Source organism: Peromyscus maniculatus, chromosome 4 (genome assembly GCF_049852395.1).
Source record: "Peromyscus maniculatus bairdii isolate BWxNUB_F1_BW_parent chromosome 4, HU_Pman_BW_mat_3.1, whole genome shotgun sequence".
In the NCBI taxonomy this organism is placed as follows: Eukaryota; Metazoa; Chordata; class Mammalia; order Rodentia; family Cricetidae; genus Peromyscus; species Peromyscus maniculatus.
In genome coordinates this window covers 53725402-53751924 of record NC_134855.1, presented here as the reverse complement: position 1 = coordinate 53751924, position 26523 = coordinate 53725402, and the positions used below count along the sequence as shown (strand labels likewise).

The following is a 26523-nucleotide window of genomic DNA, read 5'->3' as shown; positions in this document are numbered from 1 at the left end:
TTTTTTAAGGGCCAGGGCTTCAGCTCAATGGTGGCGAGCACTTGCCTACCATGCACAGACACTGGGTGTGATCAACCCCTAGTGTCACAACAGTGGTTGTCTTGGAATGGTGGGGAGGTGAAACAGTTAGCCACTCGGCCTTTCACGCTTATAGTCCAACATGAATATGGATAACTGGCTAGATATTCTCCTTGCCTTTATCCCTCCAGTTTTCTCTGAATACTAAGAAGTTGATCTATACAGGTCATACCAAAAAGTCCCCTTCCAGGACCAGATATACAGTGTCCCAGCTTTTAATGCCAGCACTCAAGAGGCCAAGACAGGTGGATTTCTATGAGTTTGAGGCCAGTCTGGTCTACAGGGCAAGTTCCAGGCTTGCCAAAGCTACACAGTGAGACTCTGTAACAACAACAAAAAATAAATAAATAAATAAAAAATAAAAATACAACAAAAGATTCTACTTGCATACCTAATGGGGAATATTACAGAACTCAATGTGTTTAGAGAAAGCAAGAAGAGGTGAACTATATTGCCTTAACCTCCTTACTGATGAGAAAGGTTAAAAAAAAAAGAATGCTCATAAACTACTGCAGTCCAAACAATGAATAAAATAAGGTATTCCCACACTAACGTGGAATGAAATAAAAAATCTGGCATGAGGTAATCTTTTTTTTTTTTTTTAAGGAAAAATGATATTTCTCTTTTTAGGAAGGCAGAAGACAGGAATTGTGGGTTTTTTAAGATTACAAAGAAGTATACTACATTAACTATATTACTTAAACAATAGTTAAAATAATATAAAACCAAGTAGCACCTAGAAGCACATATTATGTATTAAAAATGTTTATTTACATTTTAAACTTCTAAATTCAGTCATTACCTCTAATTTTTTCTTTATCTTTCTTTTGGGGGGCAGGTAAGTTAAGACAGGGTCTATCTACATAGCCATGGCTGTCCTGGGACTCACTATGTAGACCAGGTCACAAGCTCACAGAGATCTGCCTGCCTCTGCCTCCTGAATGCTGTGATCAAAGGCAAGTTCCACCACAACTGGCCACCTCTAATTTCAATAAATGTTTTATTTAAGATAAGTTAACTATCATTTCAATTCATCACAAGATATATTATTCTAAAATAATTTACAAAATATAGCATTCAACACAAAGCAGAATCATCAAAGCCAAGAATCTAAGCACCTATCTTACAGAGGCCCCAAATCACAAGGGCCTCTTCAAACAAGAGATAGGTGTGAGAGCAATGTAATTACTGAACAAAATAAGTGTACTTAAAGGGGCAATTTCCATGTAAAATGTGGTAAAAAAAAAATACAAACATAACACAATATAAAGCATTCATGAAATATCACAATTACACAGCAGAATTTTAAAGTATAATTGCATACATATCTTCTACTTTTTTTTATTACCTGCTTTGCAATTTCTCTTAAACAGGCTACTCCTTGTTCAAAATTAGGGAAAGCTACCGAGCCATACTTTTGGTATTCAGGGGTTGGTCTGATTTTTATTGTAGCTTCTGTTATTACACCAAGAGTTCCTGAAAAAGAAGGGGAACAATCCAATATATCACATGACAATTTTCTAAAACCATATTTAAATCTATTTAATCAACTGATTCTATTGTTTCATTCTATTATCCATGTTAAATCTATTTGATTTTTCTATTTTGGGAATAATGGCTAATCAAGTCTTTTTGAATGAACAATTAAGCAAATTTTATAATTTCAAAAATGATTTTAAACTAAGTTTTTCTTTTTTATGTACAAATATTTTAAAATATTTAAAGCTTTCTCCAAGAAAGTCAGTTTTAAATGGTTTTAAAGCATTATAACTTATTAAAAGAAAAGAATAGAGAAACATTACATCTCATACACATTGACAAAGATATATTCTGATGATTCTATGTTTACTATGAAAAAATTTACTGGAGCAAAAAGAAACTAACTTTCTTAAAACTTTAAGATGATAGAAGAATTCTGAGGAACTATGGCTTTGCCTTGTCTCCTCAGATTTAATACATAAAAAAATAAAGGCATTACTGAAAAGCTCTTGAAAGAAAGAAACAAAAGTATTCAGAGACAAAATAATTATTGTAAGTATAAACCATGAGAAAACCACCAATAAGACATTCTTTACAGCTTGGGACAGAGAGAAATTAATCTGAAAGAAAAACAGTAAGTTAAATATAAGCACTTATACCAAAATATTTAAAGAAATATGACTAAATATATATTAACAAAACCAATGTTTTCAAACCTGTGGTTTCAGATGTAAATGGTGAAATTAATAACACCACTAGCAAATTTTTCAATCATCATTTTAAAAAGTATAAAGAGGGATGTGAATGAAACTGAAAACCTCAGTTATGACACTGGAAATAAAAGTCCAGGAAATGGTCGGCATCCCTAGAATGACTTACCAAGATGTAACACAGGATTAAAGACTCATCTGAGTCCACAGAGTATAAACCAGATTAATTAGATTATGAAATATTCATTATATATATACACACACACACACACACACACACACACACACATTGCTTCTTTATTTAAAATATGAGTCTCTAATAACTTGCATGGTCACAAAATCTCTGTAAGTTTGCCCAATTACCATTTTAATATAAAACAAATACAATATTTAAAATATAACTAAATTGACTAAATGTTTTTGTTTCCTTATCTTTGGGATATAATTTCAATGATAAAATTCACCCATTTAAAATTTTAGAAGCCCTCAAAACAGCACAATGGCTATTGCCATTCTCTTGGTTACCCACCATTTCTAGATGGTAAGACATCTGCTGAAGACACAATACCCTTTGTTCAAGCAAATACAGAAATCATGCTGGAATTAACCTGGAAGCCTTCTCCCTGCTATCTACCTTTTGTAGTACTGGACCCTAAATTGTACAGTACCAACCTGCCAGGCAAGGTGTATCCATGGGCACAATCGAGGCACAATCGTTAGGGAGGCAAACAGCTATTTTCTGCTTGGATCTGAAGCCTGGTCCGTGGGACTCATGCCTAGTACTGTAACACTGGTCAAAATGGGTGGGGAGGGCATAGACCTGTATGTGTGTAGAGACGTTGACAGGGGCCACTGTTGTTGTTTTCCTAAAGTGACACTGTCAAACTACCTTCTAAACAGTTATGTTTATACCCACGGGTAGTGCAGCTCTCAAGATCAGAGAAGCTTCTTTCTGCAGTAGGCTTCAGTCTGTGCAAAACTGGTTAAAATGCTGAGAATAAAAGACTGTTGAGTACTCAACTCTAAATGGGACATCGTGGTCAACCCCACAGGTTCAGGAACATTGCAGAAGAGAAAGGGAATGAATGTAAGAGCCAGAGGATGGAGCAGAGTGTTGTACAATGCTGTCATCTGGACATGGTGGGGCTGCTGTATTCGTGAACTTGGAGCAGCTATGGTTACCTGCACAAGAGCAAGGCAGGTCACTAATTCCAGCATAGAAGGTGCAGGTGCTCATAAGGTTCTATCCCTAGCTGAGGAGCTATTGATAGTTGATGGCTGCTACAGGAGGGGAGAGTCATTTCTCTTCAGAGATGTGGCCCCTGATAGGTTGTCCATGCTCATGGAGGCAGTACTCACTTGACTCAATGAGTTATTAAATGAAGAGGCAGAGGAAATGAAGGTGAGAATTAGGGAGGCACAGGAAAAGCATGAGGCTGGGGGTGGATATGATCAAGATATACTGTATATACATTTGAAATTCTCAAAGAAGAAATAAAAGGTATTTTAAAGGAAAGAAAATGCAAAAGTTGATAGCTTTTAGTATTCACAGATATGCACAGTCATTACTATAAACTAAATTTAGACCATTTTACTCTCCCCTCAAAGTGTACCAATTAAACAGCCATGCTCCATTTCCATACCCACACCCTAGCCAACTATTCATAGATGTATTCCGCCTTTATTCCTATGCATATTCTGGACATTTCACATAAAAGGAATCTCACAGTATGTGGTCTTGTAGATTGTTTTCATTTGCTATGGTTTAAAGGTTCATGATTTTACGTTGATTATGATTATAATCAATGAACTACTGAAAACTCTGGGAGATAAAGCTTATAATATCTGCAATGAAAAGTTCACTTCAAGAAGCTGCCCAGCAACATGTGATATGGCGAAAACTAGAATCCTAACTTGAAGACAAACTGACAGAGATTTTGATGCATTGTGCAATAAAAAGAATAAGAGAAAACAAATAAGTAAGTCTCAGAGAAAGATGAAAAACCATTAATTGCATTACTAGATAAATAATGAAAGTCCTATGAGGGCAGAGAGCAGAGCATGGAGCAGAAAAACTATTCAAAAAATAGCTGAAAATTTCCTAACAGAATCCCATACATCAAATGAGTTCAATAGATTCCAAGCAAGATCAACACAAAAATATCAATAAACAGATCATGAGAAAATGCTCAAAGACAAGTAAAAAGTTTTGAAAACAACATGAAAAAATAAGCTACAAGGGAAATCTTATGAAATGTACAACTGACTTATCAGCAGAAGTGATAGAAGTTTCCTGATGGTGGGGGTGCACGTCTTTAATCCCAGCAATCGGGAGGCAGAGTCAGGCAGATCTCTGTGAGTTCGAGGCCAGCCTGGTCTACAGAGTGAGTTCCAGGACAGGCTCCAAAACTACACAGAGAAACCCTGTCTCAAAAAAAAAAAAAAAAAAAACCAGAAAGAAAGAAAGAAATGATGGAAGTAGGCTGGAGAGATGCTCAGAGGTTAAAAGCATTGACTGATCTTCCAGAGATCCTGAGTTCAATTCCCATCAACCACATGGTGGCTCACAACCATCTATAATGAGATTTGTTGCCCTCTTCTGGCATGTAGGCATACATGCAGACAGAACACTCTATACATAATAAATAAATAAATCTTTAAAAAAAAAAATGATGAAAACTAGAAAATAGTGGAATAACATATCCAAAAAGAACAAGAAAAAAAGCAAGCCTGTAAGCCATAAATCTTGTATCTCACATTCAAAATATGAAAACAAACACATTCTCAGATAAACAAAAACTGACAATTTGTTGCTAAAAGACCAGGCTTTGAATAAATTCCAAAAGTTCTTCCAGTTGAAAGATGATGACCTCAAATACCTGAAATTCAAGTTAATACCAGTAAACAAAACAAACAGAAATCAAAAGAGCACACATACCAGTTAAAGAAGTTATATAATATAAGAGAAAAAAGAAAAAAAATCCATAAAGCAGCATACTATGAGACTCCTTTTATATTAAATGCCTAGAATACACAAATCAATATAGGCAGAAAATATAAATTAGTTGGGTAGAGTGTAGCTATGATCATAAAGGCCTACACAAATACAAAAGATAATGTAGATGCTTACTTCTCTATCCTTACACACCATTGAAATCAATGCTCTAAAACAATACCAGTATAATATATACTGTGTTTGAACCTACAGCAGCACAAAGTTGAGTAGAAACAGTGGTCTGTGCAGGTGGATATGACCACATACAGTAACTTGAGTCATAGGAATAAACACAGGAGAACCAGAAAGGATAAGTAACAAAAGCTCTAGTTGTATACTTGCTCTCCTTTCTTCTAGCAGCTTCATTACAAGTCATACAATTACATCAAGTAATAACGATGCTATTGTGTTTATAACAGCTATATAGTTATAACTATAATACCATAAGAGAAAGTTTAAAAGAATAGCGCTATAAAGGAATACTACCTCTGTATGTTATAATGTATTAGTATCAAGTTGATTCTGCTTAAATAAGGCGTAGATTTTAAGTGATAGAGCAACCACTAAGAAACGACTAAAATAGGTATGTTGGAAAAAAGAGAGGGAAAAAAAAAGGAAATTAAAATCAGAGAAAAAGTACTTGCTAAATTCAAAGGCAAGTGGGGGGGGGAGGATTGAGTAGATCCGACTGTGGCAATGACATAATACACTAAGTATCCAAAAGATAAGACTTTCTAAATGATTGAAATATACTGTTACTGCCAGAGACAAACTTTAAATTCAGAAATACACCTAGACTCAAGTATGGCAAAGGTATATCATGCAAACACAGTGCTAATACCAGACAAAACAGGCTTCAATCAGAATGTTACTACACAGAGAGGAATATTTTGTAACGATAAATCATTGGGAAGACAATTATAAAAAGATAGCACTAAAAACGGGACATGAAAATATATGAAGGAAAACTGATAAAAATAAAATGGTAATGAGTAATTGGAGATCTCAATAGCCCACTTTCAATATGACTTAAGAACTGAGCAAAGAGAAGACTGAACAACACTGTAAGTAAATTTAACCTAATAGGCTAGAACATACAATTCAACAATAGCAGAACATAAATTCATTCCAGTTACACACAGAACATTCTCTAGGACAGACCACAGACTAGGCCATAAAACAAACTTGAACAGATTTCCAAAGACTGAAATAATATAAAATATGTTCCTCTTATGGCTGGATACAAACTAACCCCCATGGGCTCATGTATTTGAACACCTGGTCTCTACCTGTGGAGGTGCTGTTTTAGGAGGGTGTGGAACCTCACTGGAAGACACATGTCACAGGGGACTAGCAGTGAGAGAGAATAACCCTACCTTCTACTTCTTGGTCTGTGGAGATAGTATCAAGAAGCCTCCCGCCCTGGCATCAGGACCACAAGCCACTCCCATCATCATACTTGCCCCGTGACCAATAGAGACCATTCCTCCCTCAAGTGGCTTTGTGCCTGGCATTTAGTCAACCACTAGAGAAGCAACTACGACTGCAACCTGGCATCAGGAACGGGGCCTTTGCTATAATATACTTGACCACGTCTCTCGTAGGCCTTTGGACCTGGTTTGTGAGAAGAATCTGGTAGTTGAGAGAAATCCTGTCATAAACAGAGATGAATAGATGATTCTGGTAGGGGTTTGGAAAATCATAATGCTGACAAAAATGTGGACAGTAAAGGCTGGGCTCAGGAGATTTCAAAAAGAACTAACTTCTACCAGCCTTTCTCTTAAGATACACTCCTCAAGTATTACTCAGCAGTAAAAAGCAATGACATTATGAACTCTGCAGGCAAATGGATGGAACTAGAAAAAAACCATCCTGAGTGAGGTAATCCAGATACAGAAAGACAAACACAGTATGTACTCACTCATAAGTGGATACTCTAGATGTTTACAAAGGATAACCAGGCTCAATTCACAGCCCCAGAAAAGCTACATAACAGAGAGGACCTTAAGAGGGACATACATGGATTGGTCTAGGAAGGGGAAAGAGATAAGATCTCCTGGGTTAGTGTGTGTGTGTGTGTGTGTGTGTGTGTGTGTGTGTGTGTGTGTGTGTGTGTGTGTGTTGGGGGAGGCAGTGACGGAGGATGAGAACATGAGGGAACTGAGATGGTCGAGTTGTGGGAGGCACAGAGTGGGAGAGAAAGAAAAGAGGTATCTTGAAAGAGGGAGCCATTATGGGCTTAGGGAGAAACCTGCTGCTAGGGGAATTCCCAGGAATCCACAGGATGACCCCAGCTAAGACTCCAAGTGGAGAGGGTGCCTGAACTGATCTTCTGTAATCAGACTGATGACTGCCCTAATTGTCATCATAAAACCTTCATCTATGGAAGCAGATGGAAGCAGATGCAGAGACCAAGCACTGGGTCAAGTTGCAGGACTCCAGTCCAAGAGAGGGAGGAAGGAACATATGGGGGTGGAGGGAACCACGGTGGGGAAACCCACAGACACAGCCAACCCCAGTTAGTGGGAGCTCACGGACTGACGGCTGGGGGACCTGCACAGGACCAAACTAGGCCCTCTGAATGTGGGTGACAGTTGTGTGGCTTGGGCAGCATGTGGGGCCTCTGGTAGTGGGACCAGGATTCATTTACCCTAGCGCATGAACTGGCTTTTTGGAGCCCACTCCCTATGGTGGGATGCCTTGCTCAGCCTTGATGCAGGGGAAGGGGCTTGGTCCTGCCTCAACTTGATAATGCCAGACTTTGTGGACTCCCCGTGGGAAGCCTTACCCTCTCTGAGGGGTGGGGGTGGGGAGGCGTTGAGGGGAGGTGGTGGGAGAGCAGAGGAAGGGGAAACTGTGGTTGGTATGAAAAATTTTAAAAAAAGTAAAAGTCAAAAAAAAATTGTCATCATTGTCTCCTTCCTAGATTCTGGCTTCCAGAGACTCCAAGTTAAACAAGTTAAATAAATATGATGTGAGGCTGAAGGTTGAATCTAACTTCATTCTTTTAGATGGAATTGCAAGGAACTGAGAATGGTCAAAAATATTTTTTAAAAAAGTACTCACACATCTTAATTTTAATATATTTAATTAAAATATATATAAATATGTGGGGGGCAGGTATACAACTGAAGATGATGATTCTCTCTCTCCCAGAATCTATCACCAGCCATTAGTTTAGAAGCCAGGGATAGAGCTCCGCCCCCCCCCCATGGCCCGCCCCTGCCAATCATGGCCAGACTGTCCAAGCCCAGTGCTGCTGAGGTCACTATGCCGTGCCTGACACGGCATTTCACAGCCCTTCCTTCTCCCTATCTTCTGACTCCATTCTCTTGACTACATGTGCTCTTTCACAATTTCATAAATGTATATAACGCATGCCGATTATTCTCACCTCTCTACTCTCTTACCTGATTTTTAAAAAGCGGTTCTTAGAGAAATGAAGGTTTAAAAAGAAAACCCAAGGGACTGATGGTTTCACTGTTGAAAACTGCCAAACACTTCAGTGAGTCCGCCAATTCTTCACAAATTCTCAACAAGGAACTCACTTTTGGAAGTAACTACTACATGATTCTAAGACCATCAAACAAAATAAACTAAATATTAAGTAACATGGGGTCTAACTTCATCACAGAAAAAAATGAAAACAATCACTATTATAATGCAGGATGACTTCACCATAGAAATTATCATTGTAGAATACATTTGGAGTTGTTGGTCACAGAGGTCCCGAAGGCCTCCAAAATAACACAGTTCTTGACAGCCCTGCTGGCTGCCCGCTGGGACTAGAGGATAAGACTGTACCGCAGAAGACATCGCATACCTTGGTTGCCAGACACAGAGCAAGCACGCTGGAACTCTGAACGTGCGGTAGGGGAGGCATCAGCAGTCTGATGCAGCTTTAACTATAAAAACCCTTTAACTATAAAAACAACCTATCAGAAAGAGGTGACCACCTGTCAATGGTGCTATGACTGTCATAAAGTCATCTGATTCTGAATCTGTCTTCTCTCTTTTCTCCCTGTGCAGGGTCTGTAACTTCAATATTAGAAGGCTACAATCAATCAATCAATAAAATGAAAAAATAAAACAAAAAGCACTGCAACCTTCAAATTACCTCTAAGCAAAGATAAAAATAAAAAATTCCCTTCGGCTCCTATAGTTCTCAATCGCTACAGGTCTGTAAGTGTGAAAAGGAGTGAAGGGATGCTTAAACAATCTATCACACAAGAAAGAATTAAGGGCAGCAGACACAGTGGCTAACACTTCTAATACCAGCATGGGAAACTGAGTCAGGAGGATCACAAGTTTAAGACCAGTCAGAACCACATAGTAAGTGCCAGGACAGCCTAGGCTAAAGAGTAAGACCCTGTCCCTTCCCCCATTCCCACCAAACCAGCTTAGAAGAAAAAAATCAAGGGGATGGAGGAGGGAGAAGAGAGAAAAGAAGAACAATTATGGACTAAGGAAAGTACATACAAAATGATGCCCAAAAGACCTTCATACAACAATAATGTCAAAATACTATCCATACAGGACCATAGCACTAGCTAAAAAGAAGTCTGAAAAAACGCTAGGAACAAAGCCAGGCATGGTGGTACATGTCTTAAGTCCCAGAACTTAGGAGACAGAGACAGGTGGATCTCTGTGAGTTTGAGGCCAGACTGGTCTGCAGGGTGAGTTCCAGGACAGAGTTACATAATAAAGAGACTTTGTCTCAAAAAAAAAAAAAAAATAAGAAGAATATGGTAAGAATCAAGAACAGCAGTGCTGAAGAAACAAGGGGAGTGTACACACACACACACACACACACACACACACACACACACACACACACACAACCACCACCACCCCCAGCTACCACCACTATCATCACAAATAACCAACCTATCATATTTGATATGATCTCTACCATGTCATTAAGAAACATAGTAAAATAACTATCAAAGATCAGAACTTGTGCCTGAATACTTTAAATTATAATTGTTCTTTTGAAGGGAGCAGGCAAAAGCACCTTGTCCTAAGAACTGCTATTTTTATTTCAGACCCTATTTTACCTGTAGGATGAAACCAAGTTCAGGTTCCCAAACTTTAAGGGAGCTTGGAACCTTCAAATAGCTGACCAATCTCCTCATCAGACAAAAGAAACAGTCTGTTATGGCCCTGAGTTCTCTAAAACATCATGACTGTTCCTAAGAACAGAAAGAACAAGGCCAGGCGGTGGTGGCGCACGCCTTTAATCCCAGCACTCAAGGCAGAGGCAGGTGATCTCTGTGAGTTCAAGGTCAGCCTGGTCTACAGAGTTCCAAGACAGCCAAGCTACACAGAGAAACCCTGTCTCGAAAAAAATAAAACAAAACAAAACGAGCTTTATAAAGTATGAATTAAAAAACAGTAAATCTTAAAAACTTATTATTCTTTAAAAATATAAAGCATACCTTTCTTTCAAAGACATGATATCACAGTACCACAGATTTTCCCAAAATGAAGTCATTAACCTACATATTTTCCTAACAACTTTACAATTACACCAACCTTCAGATCCCATGATGAAGTGATGGATATCAGGGCCTGTTGACATACGAGGTCCTTGGGAGCTTTTCTCTATTACACCTCTAGGTGTTACCATTTTCATATGAACCACCTGTTTAATACAATACACAGTATAAACTCCAGGCATCTGTTAAATCTGTGTCTGTACTTGTACATATTTTTTTAATAAAACACTACACATTAAATAGGGGACTAAGTGATAAGTTGTGATACTCTTTAGAATTCTCACATCTTTTAGTGATTTCTACACTATAAGTATAATAATTTCCAACATTTTTCCAACAGTTAGACAAGATAGTAGTATCACGACTTACTCTATTTTTGAGTCGAAACTTTTATTAAAGAATTATTAACACTTTGAAATTTTTTATGAGTTCTACTGTAGCCACAAAGACTAAAATACTAGCCTTACTAGAGTTCTCATAAAAGCAATGTAAATTATGAGTTTCAAAAGGACACAATATGTTACAAAGAAATTTAAAAATAAAATATGCTATATAATAACTTAGGTAGTAGGTGTGTAAAATGTACGCAGAATCTTTTCCCCTTTAAAAATCTTTAGAAAAAAGATTAAATTAAATATATACACTTTAGTCGTCTATCAAATACTTGCTGGACTTATAAAGTTCTTAATAATCTAATGGCAACCCAAAATTATCTTTTCTACAACTGGATTTAGTTTTAATACGAAAAGAAAACTGTAGTTTTTACATTTCTTAGACAGATTAACAAGCATTTTTACAGAGTGTAAAATACTGGATACTGACCAATAAGAGCTAATGTCTCTCATGAAATGAACCTAATATTTCTATCAACAGAAGCATTAATAAAAATCCTGAGACCTTAAGCTTGAAAAACAAAACAGCTGCCGTCTGTAACCCCAGAAACTGAAATGGAAATAAGAAAATTGCAAGTTCTAGGCCAGCCTGGACTAAATAGTAAGACCATGTAGGAAAATGTCAAGTTAAATAAATAAGATATTATCGAACACTGAAAATTAAAAAAAAAAAAAAAAACAACTCACATTTATAAACAACCTGCTATACATGAGACCTGTGAAAATTTCATTTTATGTCTTTTAACCATATAATAATCCTAATACAATTATTGTATTTTACAAAAAAGAACACTGAAGCTGGGGAAAATAAACCAATTTGCCCCCAGAAAAGCTACAAATGCAACAAATGGCACCCAACACTTAATGCGGCACCCGTTACAGCACTCTCATGCTCCCAGAAGCCTGGCACACGTTAAATAAGACAACCTATAGAACTGCTCATAGAACGTTCCAACAAGGTTCTTAACTGCAGACAGAAAAAAGAACTCCTTCAGAAAAGTCCACGTAAAATCTCCTAAAGCAAGAATAACAACAATATCACCTAAAAAAAGACGATGACTAAACTCGATTGATAGACTTGTAAAATATTTGCATATTTTATAAGTTAGATACTATGAAACAACTACAAATCTTATATCTTAAATACTAGTCACTTTAAAAAGACATCCTTAGCCGGGCGGTGGTGGCGCACGCCTTTAATCCCAGCACTCGGGAGGCAGAGCCAGGCAGATCTCTGTGAGTTCGAGGCCAGCCTGGACTACCAAGTGAGTCCCAGGAAAGGCGCAAAGCTACATAGAGAAACCCTGTCTCGAAAAACCACCAAAAAAAAAAAAAAAAAAAAAAAAAAGACATCCTTAAACATGATCACAGTTTTATCTTTTAATGCTTCTACTATACACAATCAGTATTACTGTAATCAAAAGGAGTGCATTTTGGAGAGATTTACCATTCAATCCTTAATATTTATTTATCCGTTTATTTAGGCTTTTAGAGACAGGCTTCTCTGTGTAACAGAGCCCTGGCTGTCCTGGAACTCAGTCTGTAGACCAGGCTGGCCTCGAACTCACAGGGACCCACCTGCCTCTGCCTCCTGAATTCTGAGATTAAAGGGAAAAGCCACCACACCCAGCCCAATCCTTAATTTTTAAAGGCTTGTATTGTATTTTCTAAATACTGATCATTAGACAGGAACTAGAAATACATTTACCAGGTCCTCAATATTGCCATAGATATTCTTCTTCATGCCTGATGCTCGGGTGGATATCCATCCTCCCACAGTGCTGAATTCCAGGGAGTCTGGTTCATGACCTGTACAATAACCACTTTCTTTAAGCTGAAAAGCAAAATGTAAAATTTTACTAGCAAAAATGGTCCCATTTCACACAGCATTCAACACATTTACTCCTCCAATTGGTTTCTAGCATTTTGACCCATTTTGACCCATTAAACCTGTAAAGAAAACTTTTTTTTTTTTTTGCCTACTGAAAAACCTTCATAAAACTGAAAAAGTATGGGGCAAAACCCACTACTCTTCACATGATTTTGTTTTTAAAGCCAGCTGACCCTTCCTTGTGCCCCAAGCCCTTGAAGAGACACTTTAAATACTTATGGAGATCAGATTACACTTCAATACCTGCCAACTTCACCTAACACTTTCAATAAATAAAGCACTTCATCTTTCTTTCTCCCCTACCCTAACATAATATGCAGCAGGCCTCCAGGAAATCTGAGCAAATTGCCTGTACTTAATTCTCTCAAGGAGTCGTGTGTTTTAATGTACAGCCATCTGGCTAGGCTTCCCAAATGCAATGCCATCATTTACTTGTGATGTGGACCAAGCATTCCTGTACATTAAACAGTCACTTGTTTCTCATTTTTCTATATTAGCTTGGCTTCACCATCTGTACAGCACCTGAGGTTGAATGGATGCCCTTTACTGCAACAACACCAAAGCCATTCCACTAAAATGACTTTCAAGTCTCAGCCATCTCCTGTCAAACGGCACAGACACCACCATCTGTACAGTCACTGCTGCCCGCACATCAATCTGTGTTGACCATTTGATAGTCATCCAGTGCAGCAACTGCTTTATTTCTCAAGTAAGTCATGCAGAGATGTAGAGTATGTCCGCGATGTTTGTGCCCATGGATCAAATGTAAGGATAGCATGAAAGTTGTAAACAAACATCTACAGTGCGGACAAGTCTGGAAATCTTCAGCTGCAAAAGGAATAAAATTCAGTCTACCTGAGTGAAGTAAATAATATTTGATGGAAATTAATAGAGTGAAGTTCTAAATGTGTTACATTATTAACATCCTTCATTCTAGTAAAAACCCTAAGAGGTAATACTATCACTATTTCACAGAGTCTGAAGCCTGTCCAAGGTCACACAGCTAAGATCTGTATCTGAAGTCTAAAGGAAGAGCTGGAAGCTATGTGAAATCACAAGAAAACAAGATTCTATAAAATCATTAGTGATGTTATCTCTGGAAAGAAAAAACTTAAGCCACATATCCCCAGACTACTAGATAAAAAAGTAACCAGAGACTTATTAAATCCCTAAGGAAACTCCAAAATCCGTAACTGGCATGTCAGTGATGTACCTTAACATTTAAGCATATTAAAAACCAATGTTGGCTGGTCAGCTGTGGCGCACGCCTTTAATCCCAGCACTCGGGAGGCAGAGCCAGGCGGATCTCTGTGAGTTTGAGGCCAGCCTGGACTACAGAGTGAGATCCAGGACAGGCACCAAAACTACACAGAGAAACCCTGTCTCGAAAAACCAAAAAAGAAAACAAAAACCAATGTAATGATCAGGACACTTTAAGTTGGCCGTCTCAGCTGAGGGATAAACTAAGGGGAGATGGCTGCAGGCACAACCCTGACAGCCACTGCAGCCCAGCAGGTTCTGTGGCACCAGGACAGAAACAAACTAGCAGGGACAATCTCAGAAGCACCTACTGGAGAGAAATGTCATTTACATTTCAAGGAGATGTGTTCCTTGAATTTTAATTTTAACCTTTAAAAAAGAAGAAAAATGTAGAAAGGTTAAAATACTATATCAAATGCTATCATAAAGGCTATAAAACTGGAGGCCTAAAAGGCCATTCTTTGTTAGTAAAGAAAGTGGCTGTCGATAATGTCTCCCATTCAAGCTAATGGAGGACTAATCCAGGGCCTTCTGGGTGTTTTTCACTGAATATTATCAAAGTTCATTAGAAACTGTAACAATTAATAAGTCCTTTGTCTTCACTCTATAAAGCCTTGACTTATCTGAAGATCTCTGACAACACCTCAACAAATCTGCTCCATTTTAAGTAAGTTAATTACTTTTTAGCTCCTGGAGACAAGCTGCCTAAGCTGGGCAGGTATTGCTATTTGCTAACTGTTGAACTTTTCCAAATATAATTTCACTAAAAACCACTCATAAGTGAAACTTTTCAATACTTCAAAAATCTTTTAGTATTGTAATAAATTTTTCAAGAACTAGTCACAAGTAGACCAGATTTAATCATTTCAAAAAAAGGGGTGGGGGGGAAACAAACAATTAAATTACAATTATTAACCATACATTTTCTGTGTCATATTAAAGGTTCAGGGACAAACTATAATCTAGTTTGAACAAAGTGATTGGTGTGTCACCAACAAATCACAATTCCTAATTTTTGTTTATAAAAAGCTGGGTTACAATCATCTTGACCATATTTGGGGAAGTTTAAAGAATTAATTTTAAATTTTGGGGGGCATCATTTATTTTATGTGTATGTGTGCTTTGTCTGCATGTACAGTCTGTGCACCACATACATGCACTGCCCTTGGAGGCCAGAAAAGGGTGATGGATGCCCTGGCACTGGAGTTGCCAAGGGTTGTAAGTTGCCATGTAGGTGCTGGGAACTGAACCCAGATCTTCGGGAATGGCAGTTGGTGCTCTTAAACTCTGAGCCATCTCTCTAGCCCCCGTGAATCAATTCATTTTAATAATTACCTGCTTAGAACCCATAAACAGCAAATCTTAAAATTCATTCAAATACTGAGAAAGAACATGAAGACTAAGGGTCCCTAAAGCAACAGCTACCCTTCACGCTCCTGCACACACTTCTTCCTCAGGGTTGGTCTCTTCACCTGACCTCCTTTCTGCTAACTCTGACTCATCCTTGAGCCTCATTTTATTTTATTAATTTTTAAAGTTATCATACCAAGTAATGAATTTCATTATGGCAATTTTATACATAATTTGTTCTCACTCATTGCCTTCTATTTAAGTCTCATTTTAAATGTCAAACCTATAATGATACATAATTGTCCAAGCTCTTCCTACCTGGTCTCATTTGATAACACGACTTAGTCTTACTTATCCTGAATCATTCATTGTCTACATTGTCTATTCTCCAATCTTCTTCTTCTTCTTTTTTTTTTTTTTTTTTTTGGTTTTTCGAGGCAGGGTTTCTTTCTGTGTAGTTTTGTGCCTTTCCTGGATCTAGCTCTGTAGACCAGGCTGGCCTCGAACTCAGAAAGATCCGCCTGCCTCTGCCTCCCGAGTGCTGGGATTAAAGGCGTGCACCACCACCGCCCGGCCCCAATCTTCTATCCCCAACGTAAGTCCCCTGAGGGTAGGGATAGTGTCTCCTTCACTACTATATTCTCAGTTCTAGCTCAACCTGCAACAAAAACTAAGCAGATTCACTGATTGGCCAATGTATTGTGAAAGGCACTTCCTTCAGAGAATAGAGCTGTTTAAAGAGAGAACATACCTGTCTTTCCAACTCTTGTCCTGTTATCCCAGCCTCTACGTGAGCTGTCAGATTGTTCTCATCAACCCAGAGAATCCGGTTCTGTTACAAAGGAAGAGAGGTCTCATTCCTTTGAGCCATTAACATTTATTAGGAAATACCTAACTTCCAAATTCAAAGCTTCAGTACAAGGTAGTAATCAGGAAGTAAGGAAAGCAAGCCCCCCCTTATCCTTACTCTATGCCATGATGTTGTAACAGGAGCAGTACGTGATGCAGGTGCTGGAATAGAAACACACACTCCATCTTTGTGCAGACATTAAACTAAATGTGATAGCTCAGCTTAGACAAGTAACTGTCTAGTCTTAGGGAGTCCTCAATTGTAAAGTGTAGACAGTAGTGGTGTATATTAACAGGGTTGCTAAAGAAATAAATAGGATAGTCCACATAAAAAACAGTATACAGGAAACATCTATTTGCATTGCTGCTAACATAACAATCATATCTACAAATCAGAAAATGAGAGAGGAAAAAAAAAACACCTGCTAAGATATTTAAATATAATGCACAGCATCTCTGCGCTTAAACAAAACACATTATTCCATCTCATGCTCCGAAAAAGGAACTGAGCCAGGATGGTGGTGTACACCTGTATTTCCAGAGGTACACAGGAGGATCAGGAGTTCAAGGTCATCTGCAACTACCCAGAAATCCAAGAACATTCTAAAGCCTATTCCAGAATAGGCTGTCATTTCTTCCTCTCCAGAATGAAAAGAAAGACTGGTGGGGAGTGCTACAATGCAATCATGAGGCAGTCACTATCAAGTTCAGTCCTGCCTCTCCCAATACTATACAACGTTAAAAAGCCTAACAAAGTCATAGATGTGCTAACTGCTGATTTGACCATTACCACAGTAAACATGTATCAAAATAATCCCAATGCATGTACAATTGTGTGTTGGTTTTTAAGTAAATAAAATGAATTTTATAGAGCACACTGCCATCTCTCTATAAAATAAGCTTTCTATGGAGGACAGGGAGGCAAGGAAGGAGGGGAGGAGGAGACAAGAGGAAAGGAGGAAGAAATCTAACTAGACTATATCCAGGGCCGAGAAGAAAAGTTAGGTGACACCAAGGAAGAGCAGCAGATGAATTCAAACTGTGTCATGCCATACTATAAACAGCCTAGTTTCTTCCAAAGTCAGTAATGATGGGAAAAGGGAAAGTACACCTTCAGATAAAAAGAGAAACAACCAAAGTTAACAAGGCCCTTTTCTAGAGTCCCATTAGAACTAACCAACTATCATAAAGATACCTTCAAAAATAGGTGTGGACTATTGATTTTGACTTGACAAGAGTGATTAAAAAATACAATAGTTACATGAAAAAATAACCTTTTTTAAAAAAGAGACAAAACAGATACAAAGTAGCATATCAAGATTTGTTTTTAAAAGTCCTAGAAAATCAAAGAGAGCAAATGAAACAAAACCTTAGTAACTATTCACTCTAGGCATAGGCATATTGTTGCCTTTACCTTGCTGTTCAAAGAAGATTCAAATTAAAAAGTTCACACAAAGTCGCTATGACTACAGATGTCTGAAGGTAAAATTCAAGCCAGATTAAAGCCTTAACTCTGCAAGCTTTCGGACCTTATAAAAACCAGCTCTTCCACTCCTCACCAGCAAATGCGCACGAGCATTGGGTTAAGTCTGGGAGGCAAGTAGGTATGCATTACTGAAATTACTTATAACTAATAATAATTTCTTTACAATAACAGACATCAAGTTATCTACTGTCTTAAGCTTCAAAATCTTGCTTCTCAAATGATCAATTTACATGCTAATTTGGCAGTACAGTATCAAGATCTGTACCTTAGAACTAGGGAACTTAGCTTCTGATTACCTGATTATGAAGCTAAAATACAGAATTAAGAAAATGATGTTTTAAATAGAAAACAACCCAAATATATCTTAGAATATCACATACCATTTGTGAAGTGTCCAGAGAAATTATTGTTCTTGTCTCATCTGCAGGACACATCAAGCCATATGACACACTTGTTCCTCCTGTCAAAACAGGAAACAAAAAATATGTTTAAACAGTTTGCTTCCGCTGCATTTCTGGAAGAAATCCCTAGTACAGAGAACACAAATGGGCCTGCAAGCACTGACTCCTACTTCTACTTTGCAAAAGCTAACACACTGAAACAAACTCACCTTTACTTTATGCTGAATGCCAAATGCAGACTACTATGGAACTGAAAGCAATGGGCTTTGGCTCCATCCCTGGGCATGACACACTCATGGAAAGCCCTAGCAATTTGTAGAACTCCAAAAACATAATTAGCAAAGATCTAAGCTAATGATCACCGAGGAGAGGTAGCTTAAAAGAAAAAAGACAAGTCCTGAACACAATCCTAGAAGCACAACCAACTGCTTACTACCATAATTACATGACTGCCTTTCTGTTAAAGAACAGTCTTACACAAAAAGCTGTAATAAAATACAAAGCTAAATGCCCAGATCATGATATTTAAAAACAAATCTTCATATTCTTCGGTGAGAAGTGATGGTAAATAAGATAAATAATATGCAGAATTATTTTAAAAATGTACTCCTATTTCCCTCTTAACATAATTTGTCAAAGGAGAAATGCTTTCTTAACAAAGAATAATACAACATTTTAAGTTTTAACTACATCTGTATCACCCCATATAAAATACCATTTTAGTTGCTATTTCCATACAGTCTGTGTGGAGAAGAAACCTCTGGAATTCAATTTCCAGAAGAAGTAATCTGTACACATCAGTTTAATTTCACCAGGCAAGATTGTCAGTCGCAAATATAGCACCTGAAGTTGGTAACAAGCACTTGCTTATAACATCATTTGCAATAAAAGAAAAAGTCATAGTAAGTAACACTGTGGTACCTTTGTTCACTAACTAAAAGGACAGTATCAGCTGGGGAGGAAGTCTGGACTCCTAGGGTTGCTGAGGTCTAATTTCCATTCACCAATGCCAATACAGCGAGAGTGAAGGTAATTTCCTCTGGCTTATTTATTAAAATCATGCAGTCAACAATAACAACAAAAACTCCAAGATCAATTTATTTAAAGATAAAAAAAGTAATGCTAACTTTCTGTAATCCGAGGCACTGACCATCGGTGCACTGGTGAACTTTTAATTCTTAATGTTCCATAATCACTCTGTTGCTCCAAAGCTGACACTGGGCACATTTATGTTTTGCCTTATAAAAATAAAATAATTCACACAGACACACAGGTTTAAAAAAATTACTAAACATTTTCTTATTTAGAATTACAACAGCTCAGGCAGTTTAGGGAGACCTACTTACAACACAAAAGATCACTAAGAGCCAATTGTTTACAATAACTGCATTATAATCACAATGTTTGTTTTCAAGGGAATATAATTAAATATATAAATATTTTAAACAGAACAAATTTAAACATATTAAAATTGAAAAACACAATACGTACCACCAATTGGTATGATACAAAGGTTGTATTTGCATGCTAGGTTCACAATCTTAACTACTTCATCATGACATGCTGTTGAAAAAGGGAAAATGTATTAACTATAGGCACATGAATAAAATCTTCATATTCTTACAAACTAAGGGTCCACAAAGCTCTTGAGCATGTGAACTTTTTCCTTATTTACTCATACCATGTTAAATGGCTATATTAAATGACAGGTTCTTTTCAAAAATATTTTTAACAATTTTAGACTTTAAAAAATTGCATTAAGCCGGGCGGTGTTGGCACATGCCTTTAATCCCAGCACTCAGAGGCAGAGCCAGGTGGATCTCTGTGAGTTTGAAGCCAGCCTGGTCCACAGAGCGAGATTCAGGACAGGCACTAAAACTACACAGAGAAACCCTGTCTCGAAAAACAAAACAAAACAAAAATTGCATTAAAAAAGTCTTTCATGTCATACTCTCAAACATTAACATCTCATACAAAGAAAATCTAATTATCAAAATCAATCAACATTGACAAAAAACAACCTATAGCCCTTCCTCCAGAACCCCACCAACATTCCTTTTCGGATCAGGGTCAAGGCTGGAATCACACACTGTTCTAGTTGTGATGCCTTGTTAGTCTTCTCTAAATAGACACAGTTCCTTATCTGTCTTTGACTTTCAAGACAATGGCACTTGTGGGAAACTTTAGGCAGTTATTTTAAGGAAATCTCTGAGTCTGCATGCTTCCCTAAGATTGAATAGAGACTCCACAGTTGGTGGGCGTCTCACAGGAGTAAAGCTATGCCTTTCTCAGCACGGTATAACAAGATGTGTCTCGTTTCCGGTAATCCTAATGGGATCATTTGGTTAGGTAGGTACTGTCAGCTAATCCTAGCGGAAGGATGTTTTATTTCCTGTTGAAGTCAGTAACTATATACACTAAGACTATGCAAACAGTGTATTTCTCATACTTTCACCCACTAACTTTAGCACTATTGTTTCTTTATTCATAAACAAATACTAAAATCTTACCAAAATAGAGCAGCACATGAATTCCTTCCCTTTGTATATAACTAAGGCTATCTAAATAACAAAAAACTAACTGTGGATGACTATATGCCAAGCAAGATGGTACTACTCCAGCGTCCTTGGCACTGGGGCAGGAGTGAGGTTTTAAGGAGGGAGCAACATGGCAGGGATTTCTTAAGATCAGTTGCAGGACACTGGATCACATGGAAGACAAAGTTTGAGGAAAGGAAAAGGAAAAATTATAATATTAACTGCTAATATCCTGAAAGAGAAAGAAGGATGTTAGGAAAAACAGACAAACTGACATATACTTGTGTAAGCAAAGGTCTTGTTTTACAAATGTTACAAATACCTATCTCAGTTTGCATAAAGCTAGAAATACTTAGACTTTGTATAATAGTTTCTTTGTGGGTTGGAAACCCAGGGCCTTAAAATGCTAACCACATACTCTACCATGAAACTGTAGGGCCACTTCAATTTTTAATCAAAATCTATTTTTAGACTTTCAGATTAAGCTTATACAGTTTACTATTAGTAGTTTAAAAGATAATATATGAGAGTTAGGAATGGCACTTGCTTTGCAAACATAAAGACCTAAGACCAATTCTCTAGTACCTACATAAAAAGCCAGGCATGGATGCATTTGCCTCTAACTCCAGCACTGGGCAGGTGGGAGGCAAAGGTAGGTGGATCCTGAGAGCTCAGTAACCAGCCAGCCTAGCAGACATGGGGAGTTTCTGGTCCAGGGAGAAATCTTCTCTCAGGGCAGTAAGAGAGAGACAGAACAATACCCAACGGTCCTGCCCTGGCTTCTGCACACATGTGCACAGGTATACACACATACATTCACAATTCTGCACCATACCATATACAGAGAGGAGATGGAGGGGACAGAAAGAGAGACAGAGAGTGAGGAACAGAATAAGAATAATGAAAGAATACCAGAAGGTGTCTGTTGAAAAAAATTAAAGCCAGGCATGGTGGTGCATGCCTTTAACCCCAGCATTCACCTGGGAGGCAGAGAGAGGCAGGCAGATCTCTAAATTGAGGCCAGCCTGGTCTACAGAGTGAGTTCCAGGAAAGCCAGGGCTACACAGTGAAACTGTCTCAAAAAAGTGGGGGAAAATCTTAAGGCAGTGTGTCTTCTCTGGGTGTCACTTAGTGAAGAGCCTTCCTGGCCTGTGTTACCACAAACAGCACTCCCCTGTCTCCCACCCACCCTTTATATGGGATCTGCTTTTACAGTTCTCTGAACCAGTCAGCACTATCCAGTATATTATCCACTTACTTTCTTCCTTCACTATATCCCACCGCACTTGAAAACAGGGATTTTTCTTCTCAACTTTTTTTTATCCTCGGTACCTAGCTGAGGTATGTAGCAAACTGAAAATATTGCATAGATACTTAGTAAGTGGAAAATTTGCTTTGGGACTTCGTTTTTTGATACAGGCTGATCTTAAGCTCACAATATAGTCAAAGATGAACTGGAATTCCTGATCCCCTTGCCTCAAAACTCCCAAGTGCTGGGTTTACAAGGATACATGATATCTAGCTTATGTAAGGTTATAATTATTTTTAATTTTCAATTTTATTTCATGTGTATGAGTGTTTTGCCTGTGTGTATGTCTGTATATCATGTGTATGCAGTGCCCGCAGAAGGCAGAAAAGGTGTTGGATCTCCTGCAACTGGAGTTAACAGATGGTATAAGCTGCCATGTGGATGCTGGGAATAGAGTCTGGGTCCTCTGGAAGAGCAGTCAGTGTTTTTAACCATTGAAGCATCTCTCCAGCCCCAATTTAAAAAAAATTAATATTGTTGTTGTTGGTGGTGGTGGTGGTGGTGGTGTGGTGTGTGTGTGTGTGTGTGTGTGTGTGTGTGTGTGTGTGTGTGTGTGTGTGTGTGTGTGTGAGATGCGGAGTACATGTGTAGAGGTTAGAGGACAACTCTGTGGAGTTGGTTTTCTTCTTCCTCCTTTATGTAGGTTCCAGGATCAAATTCAGGAGATTAAACAGAGGTTGTCATGTTTATAAGGCAAGCACCATTACCTGCTGAGCCTTCTCACTAGCCTCCAAAGTTAATTTTTGGGTTTTATATGCATACACCAGTGGAAACCTGGGTTACAGAAGTACATGGAAACAAAAGACATCTGCACTATTTGACATTCACAATGGTAAAAAGCCCTGCCTGATGGGCCCTTGCCTGATCGCAAATCAGGAAAGTTCCATACAGTATAATTAAGATTCAGATTAAACAGATTTAAAGACAACATCAGTAAATTTCATATGCACATGTGTGGAACTCCAGACAACAACAGGAAACAACCATCTCCACATCTTGGAAAAGCCTTAAGACTGCCACCACGCCTTACAATGCATTGCTGCACACTGCAACGTTCTCTCAAAACTTGTCCTCATTCAAAGGAAAACTAGGTTTCATTATCGGTAAGAAAGTCACATAATTAAAGAAATTCTTCAGAGAACTGATAACGTGTTTGGAAACAAACTATACTAAAATGATATAAAGAGTTAAAACAACTTACTTGGCCAAACAACTATATCAGGAATCCGCTCCAACATCCCTTCCCTGAGCAAAAATATCTCATGAAGACAATGACCTGTTTTGTGATTTAAAAAGAAAAATGCAAACCAATTTAATTTACAGGAAGCTTCTACATAAAGACAGAAAGCCAATGTGAGCAGTCCCAGCGTGAGCAGCCCTAGTGTGAGGAGCCCCAGTGTAACCAGCACAAATGTGAGCAGCCCGAGTGTGAGGAGCACCAACATGAGCAGTCACAAATGTAAGCAGCCCTAGTGTGAATAGCACCAACATGAGCAGTCCATGTGAACAGCACCAGCATGAGCAATGCCAGTGTGAGCAGCACCAGTGTGAATAGCCCCAGTCTAAGCAACCTACCGTGAGCTCTGAACACTCGATCATCTGCTTCCTGTGAGTAGGAAATACTAGTTTCTTTAAGTTCCTGAAGGAAATCTTCATTGACAATAGAAGGAGGTGCTTCACTAGGATTTAAGGATGCCTAAAAAATAAAATTGGTTTCTTTGACTTTTTTCTAAATAATAAATTTTTATCCCCTCTGCTTGGAGAATGATTGTAAGATGTAGATTTTTTTTAACATTCAACATATGATAAATATACAGGAAAGTATCAATAGAGTCCAACTTGGTAACAGTAGCAAAGGACAAATCATTGGTGAATTATCTCATCTCATCTGTGTAACAGGGAGACTATGCTTTCTCTTTGTTTCTGTGGTTCCCTTTGTAATTGACAATGAAGACTGCAATCAACAACAGAGAAGACAAGGAAGCCTCAAACCTTCGGTTTAGACTAAAGATACTAGGTGTGTTTTATATCGAAAATTTTCACCTGTAGATAAAATTTTCTATCTCTTATTCTTTAATGGCCATTTTTAAATGTTGCACAGAAACTCTTATACTCAGTAATAAAACTATTATTATTGGGCAGTTTAAAAAATGCATCACTTGGGGGTGGAGAGAAGGCTCAGCAATTAAGAGCACTTGACTGCTTTTTCCGAAGTCCTGAGTTCAGTTCCCAGCAGCCACATGGTGGCTCACAACCATCTGTGATGGGATCAGATTCCTTCTTCTGATGTGCATGAAGGCACTCATATACATAAAATACATGAATAAAAAGGCATGACTTAATTATAAACTTGGTACTCAATTTCAGCTAGTATCTTGAAGCCCAATCTTCAACTGTAAAGTTAAAACCACACAGTGTATATCATTCAACTTTCATGAGCCTTGGTTTCCACACATGTTAATAAGATTAACAACCAAATGTGCACAACTACTATATGGAAAGCAGATCAAGTAAACGAATTTTTGTGAAAAGCACCTAAGAGCATATCAAACATATAAAATTGAATATAAAGAAAGTTAATATAGTATTTGGGATACAGATATATAAGAAAATATAAACAAAAAAGTCTGGTATTTCTATACTTTCTTAGTCTGTTAAGGTACTATATTCATTCAGATAAGTATTTTTACTCAAAAAGCCAAGCACTGATCTAAATACCATGGAAACAGCAATTAGAGTTAATGGGGATGAGGTGGGGTGGTCTTGCCTTCATAAAAGTTATCCTATAGTTACTAAAAGGAAATAACCAAGAGAATTCCAACAAACAGCTGGCCGGCATCTTAGATTACTAAAAAAAGAGCTGCAGTTACAAACTGTTGTACGCCATCATGTGGGCTCTGGAAACTAAACCTAGGTTCTCTGCAAAAGTAGCTCCTGACTATTGAGCCATTGCTCCAGCTCCTAGAAGCGATTAACTGCTGAATACAGTCCATAAGACAGTACATATTTATGGACCAGAATATCCAACTGCAGAGACGAGATGACTGCTTTGTGTATAGTAAAGTAACAGTAAGAATAACGACAATATGAAGAAATGCCAAATATTTCATTGGTTTCAAATGCATAAAGTTTATGGTTGTGTTTTTTTATTTTCTTTTTTTTTTTCTTTTTTTTTTTTTTTGAAGATTTCTTGCTTGGTCTAGTTTTATTCTTTTCTTAAGTCAGGACCCATTATGTAGCTCAGGTTGATCTCAAACTTATAATCCTCTTGCCTTTACCACCCAAATGTTGAGATTTCAGGTGTGGGCCACTGACACCAGATCAGTTTAAAAAATTTTAATAGCACATTCTGAAAAGTGGAATTATAAAAACTAAAAATCTTGATTCTTATTCAAATTTTCACATTTTAGTAATTCTTCAAGTATTCTCTATCTGTTCTAACACTAAAAATTATATGGAATAATATTAAAATATATTTTCACCTTAAAATAACACACATTTATCCTAGATTAATATCTGCCTATTATTTTAAAATCTGCCTCTTCTATAAAACCAACAGCTCTCATATAACAAATTAGCTTCATTCACTGCCACACTGTACAAAGTAGATCAGTCTTTATACTCACCTCAATTTAGAATCACCAAGGCACAGAAAGAAGCAAGTCTGCCCAGTAAATCTGGCAAATTCTGAGGTTGGGATCTAGACCTCTAACACTAGAAAACTGATCTTAACAAGACCAGTAAACAGACTTCACAACAAACTGTACCAAACAATGTAACAAGTTATGATAATATAATTGAGTAGTCATAAAAAGTACAACTGAACATTTATAACTATTGTTTTGCTTACTTTAGAGGTAGTTTTATGCTCCAGACTTACTCCAAGGGTGTTTTGGATCCAGTCTTTCAAAGTTGGTAAAGCCAAGCCACTAAGAGGGTACCTAAGGTACAAAGTAGATAAAGAATGCTAGAGAGAGGTATCTTTATCTAAAGTGAAGTTTATATTCTGTTTCTAGGAATGATGAAGCAGTTCCTAAAAGTTTCACTAACAAAACTGCTTGTATACTACATATTTAATTCCAGAGTACCCAGATCCTATTTCCATATTTGGGGATTTATTCTTGTGTGAGCTTTGGAGAGGGGAGAACTGCCTACCCCTAAAATGAATATGCCAAGTACCCACCTTCCCCATGCCCACCTTCAAGAGCTTATAGAATACACCTTTATTCTTCCTTTCTCTCACGTTTTTGGATCAGAACTCAACGACACAGGAATTGAAGCCTTCGGG

General features: G+C 37.8%; 1 protein-coding gene across 1 annotated transcript in view; it reads right to left on the bottom strand.

Moving 5' to 3' along the window:
- The window catches only part of Agps (alkylglycerone phosphate synthase), a 105006-nt gene that overhangs the window by 52005 nt on the left and 26478 nt on the right, over positions 1-26523 (bottom strand). Inside the window, exons 3-11 of the mRNA XM_006972465.4 lie at positions 26086-26176; positions 23811-23931; positions 23437-23511; positions 19881-19952; positions 18369-18448; positions 16405-16485; positions 12861-12986; positions 10798-10906; positions 1427-1554 (exon numbers count right to left, since the gene is read on the bottom strand). Coding sequence (XP_006972527.3) covers positions 1427-1554; positions 10798-10906; positions 12861-12986; positions 16405-16485; positions 18369-18448; positions 19881-19952; positions 23437-23511; positions 23811-23931; positions 26086-26176 — 883 coding nt within the window. The remainder of the gene's footprint in view (positions 1-1426; positions 1555-10797; positions 10907-12860; positions 12987-16404; positions 16486-18368; positions 18449-19880; positions 19953-23436; positions 23512-23810; positions 23932-26085; positions 26177-26523) is intronic.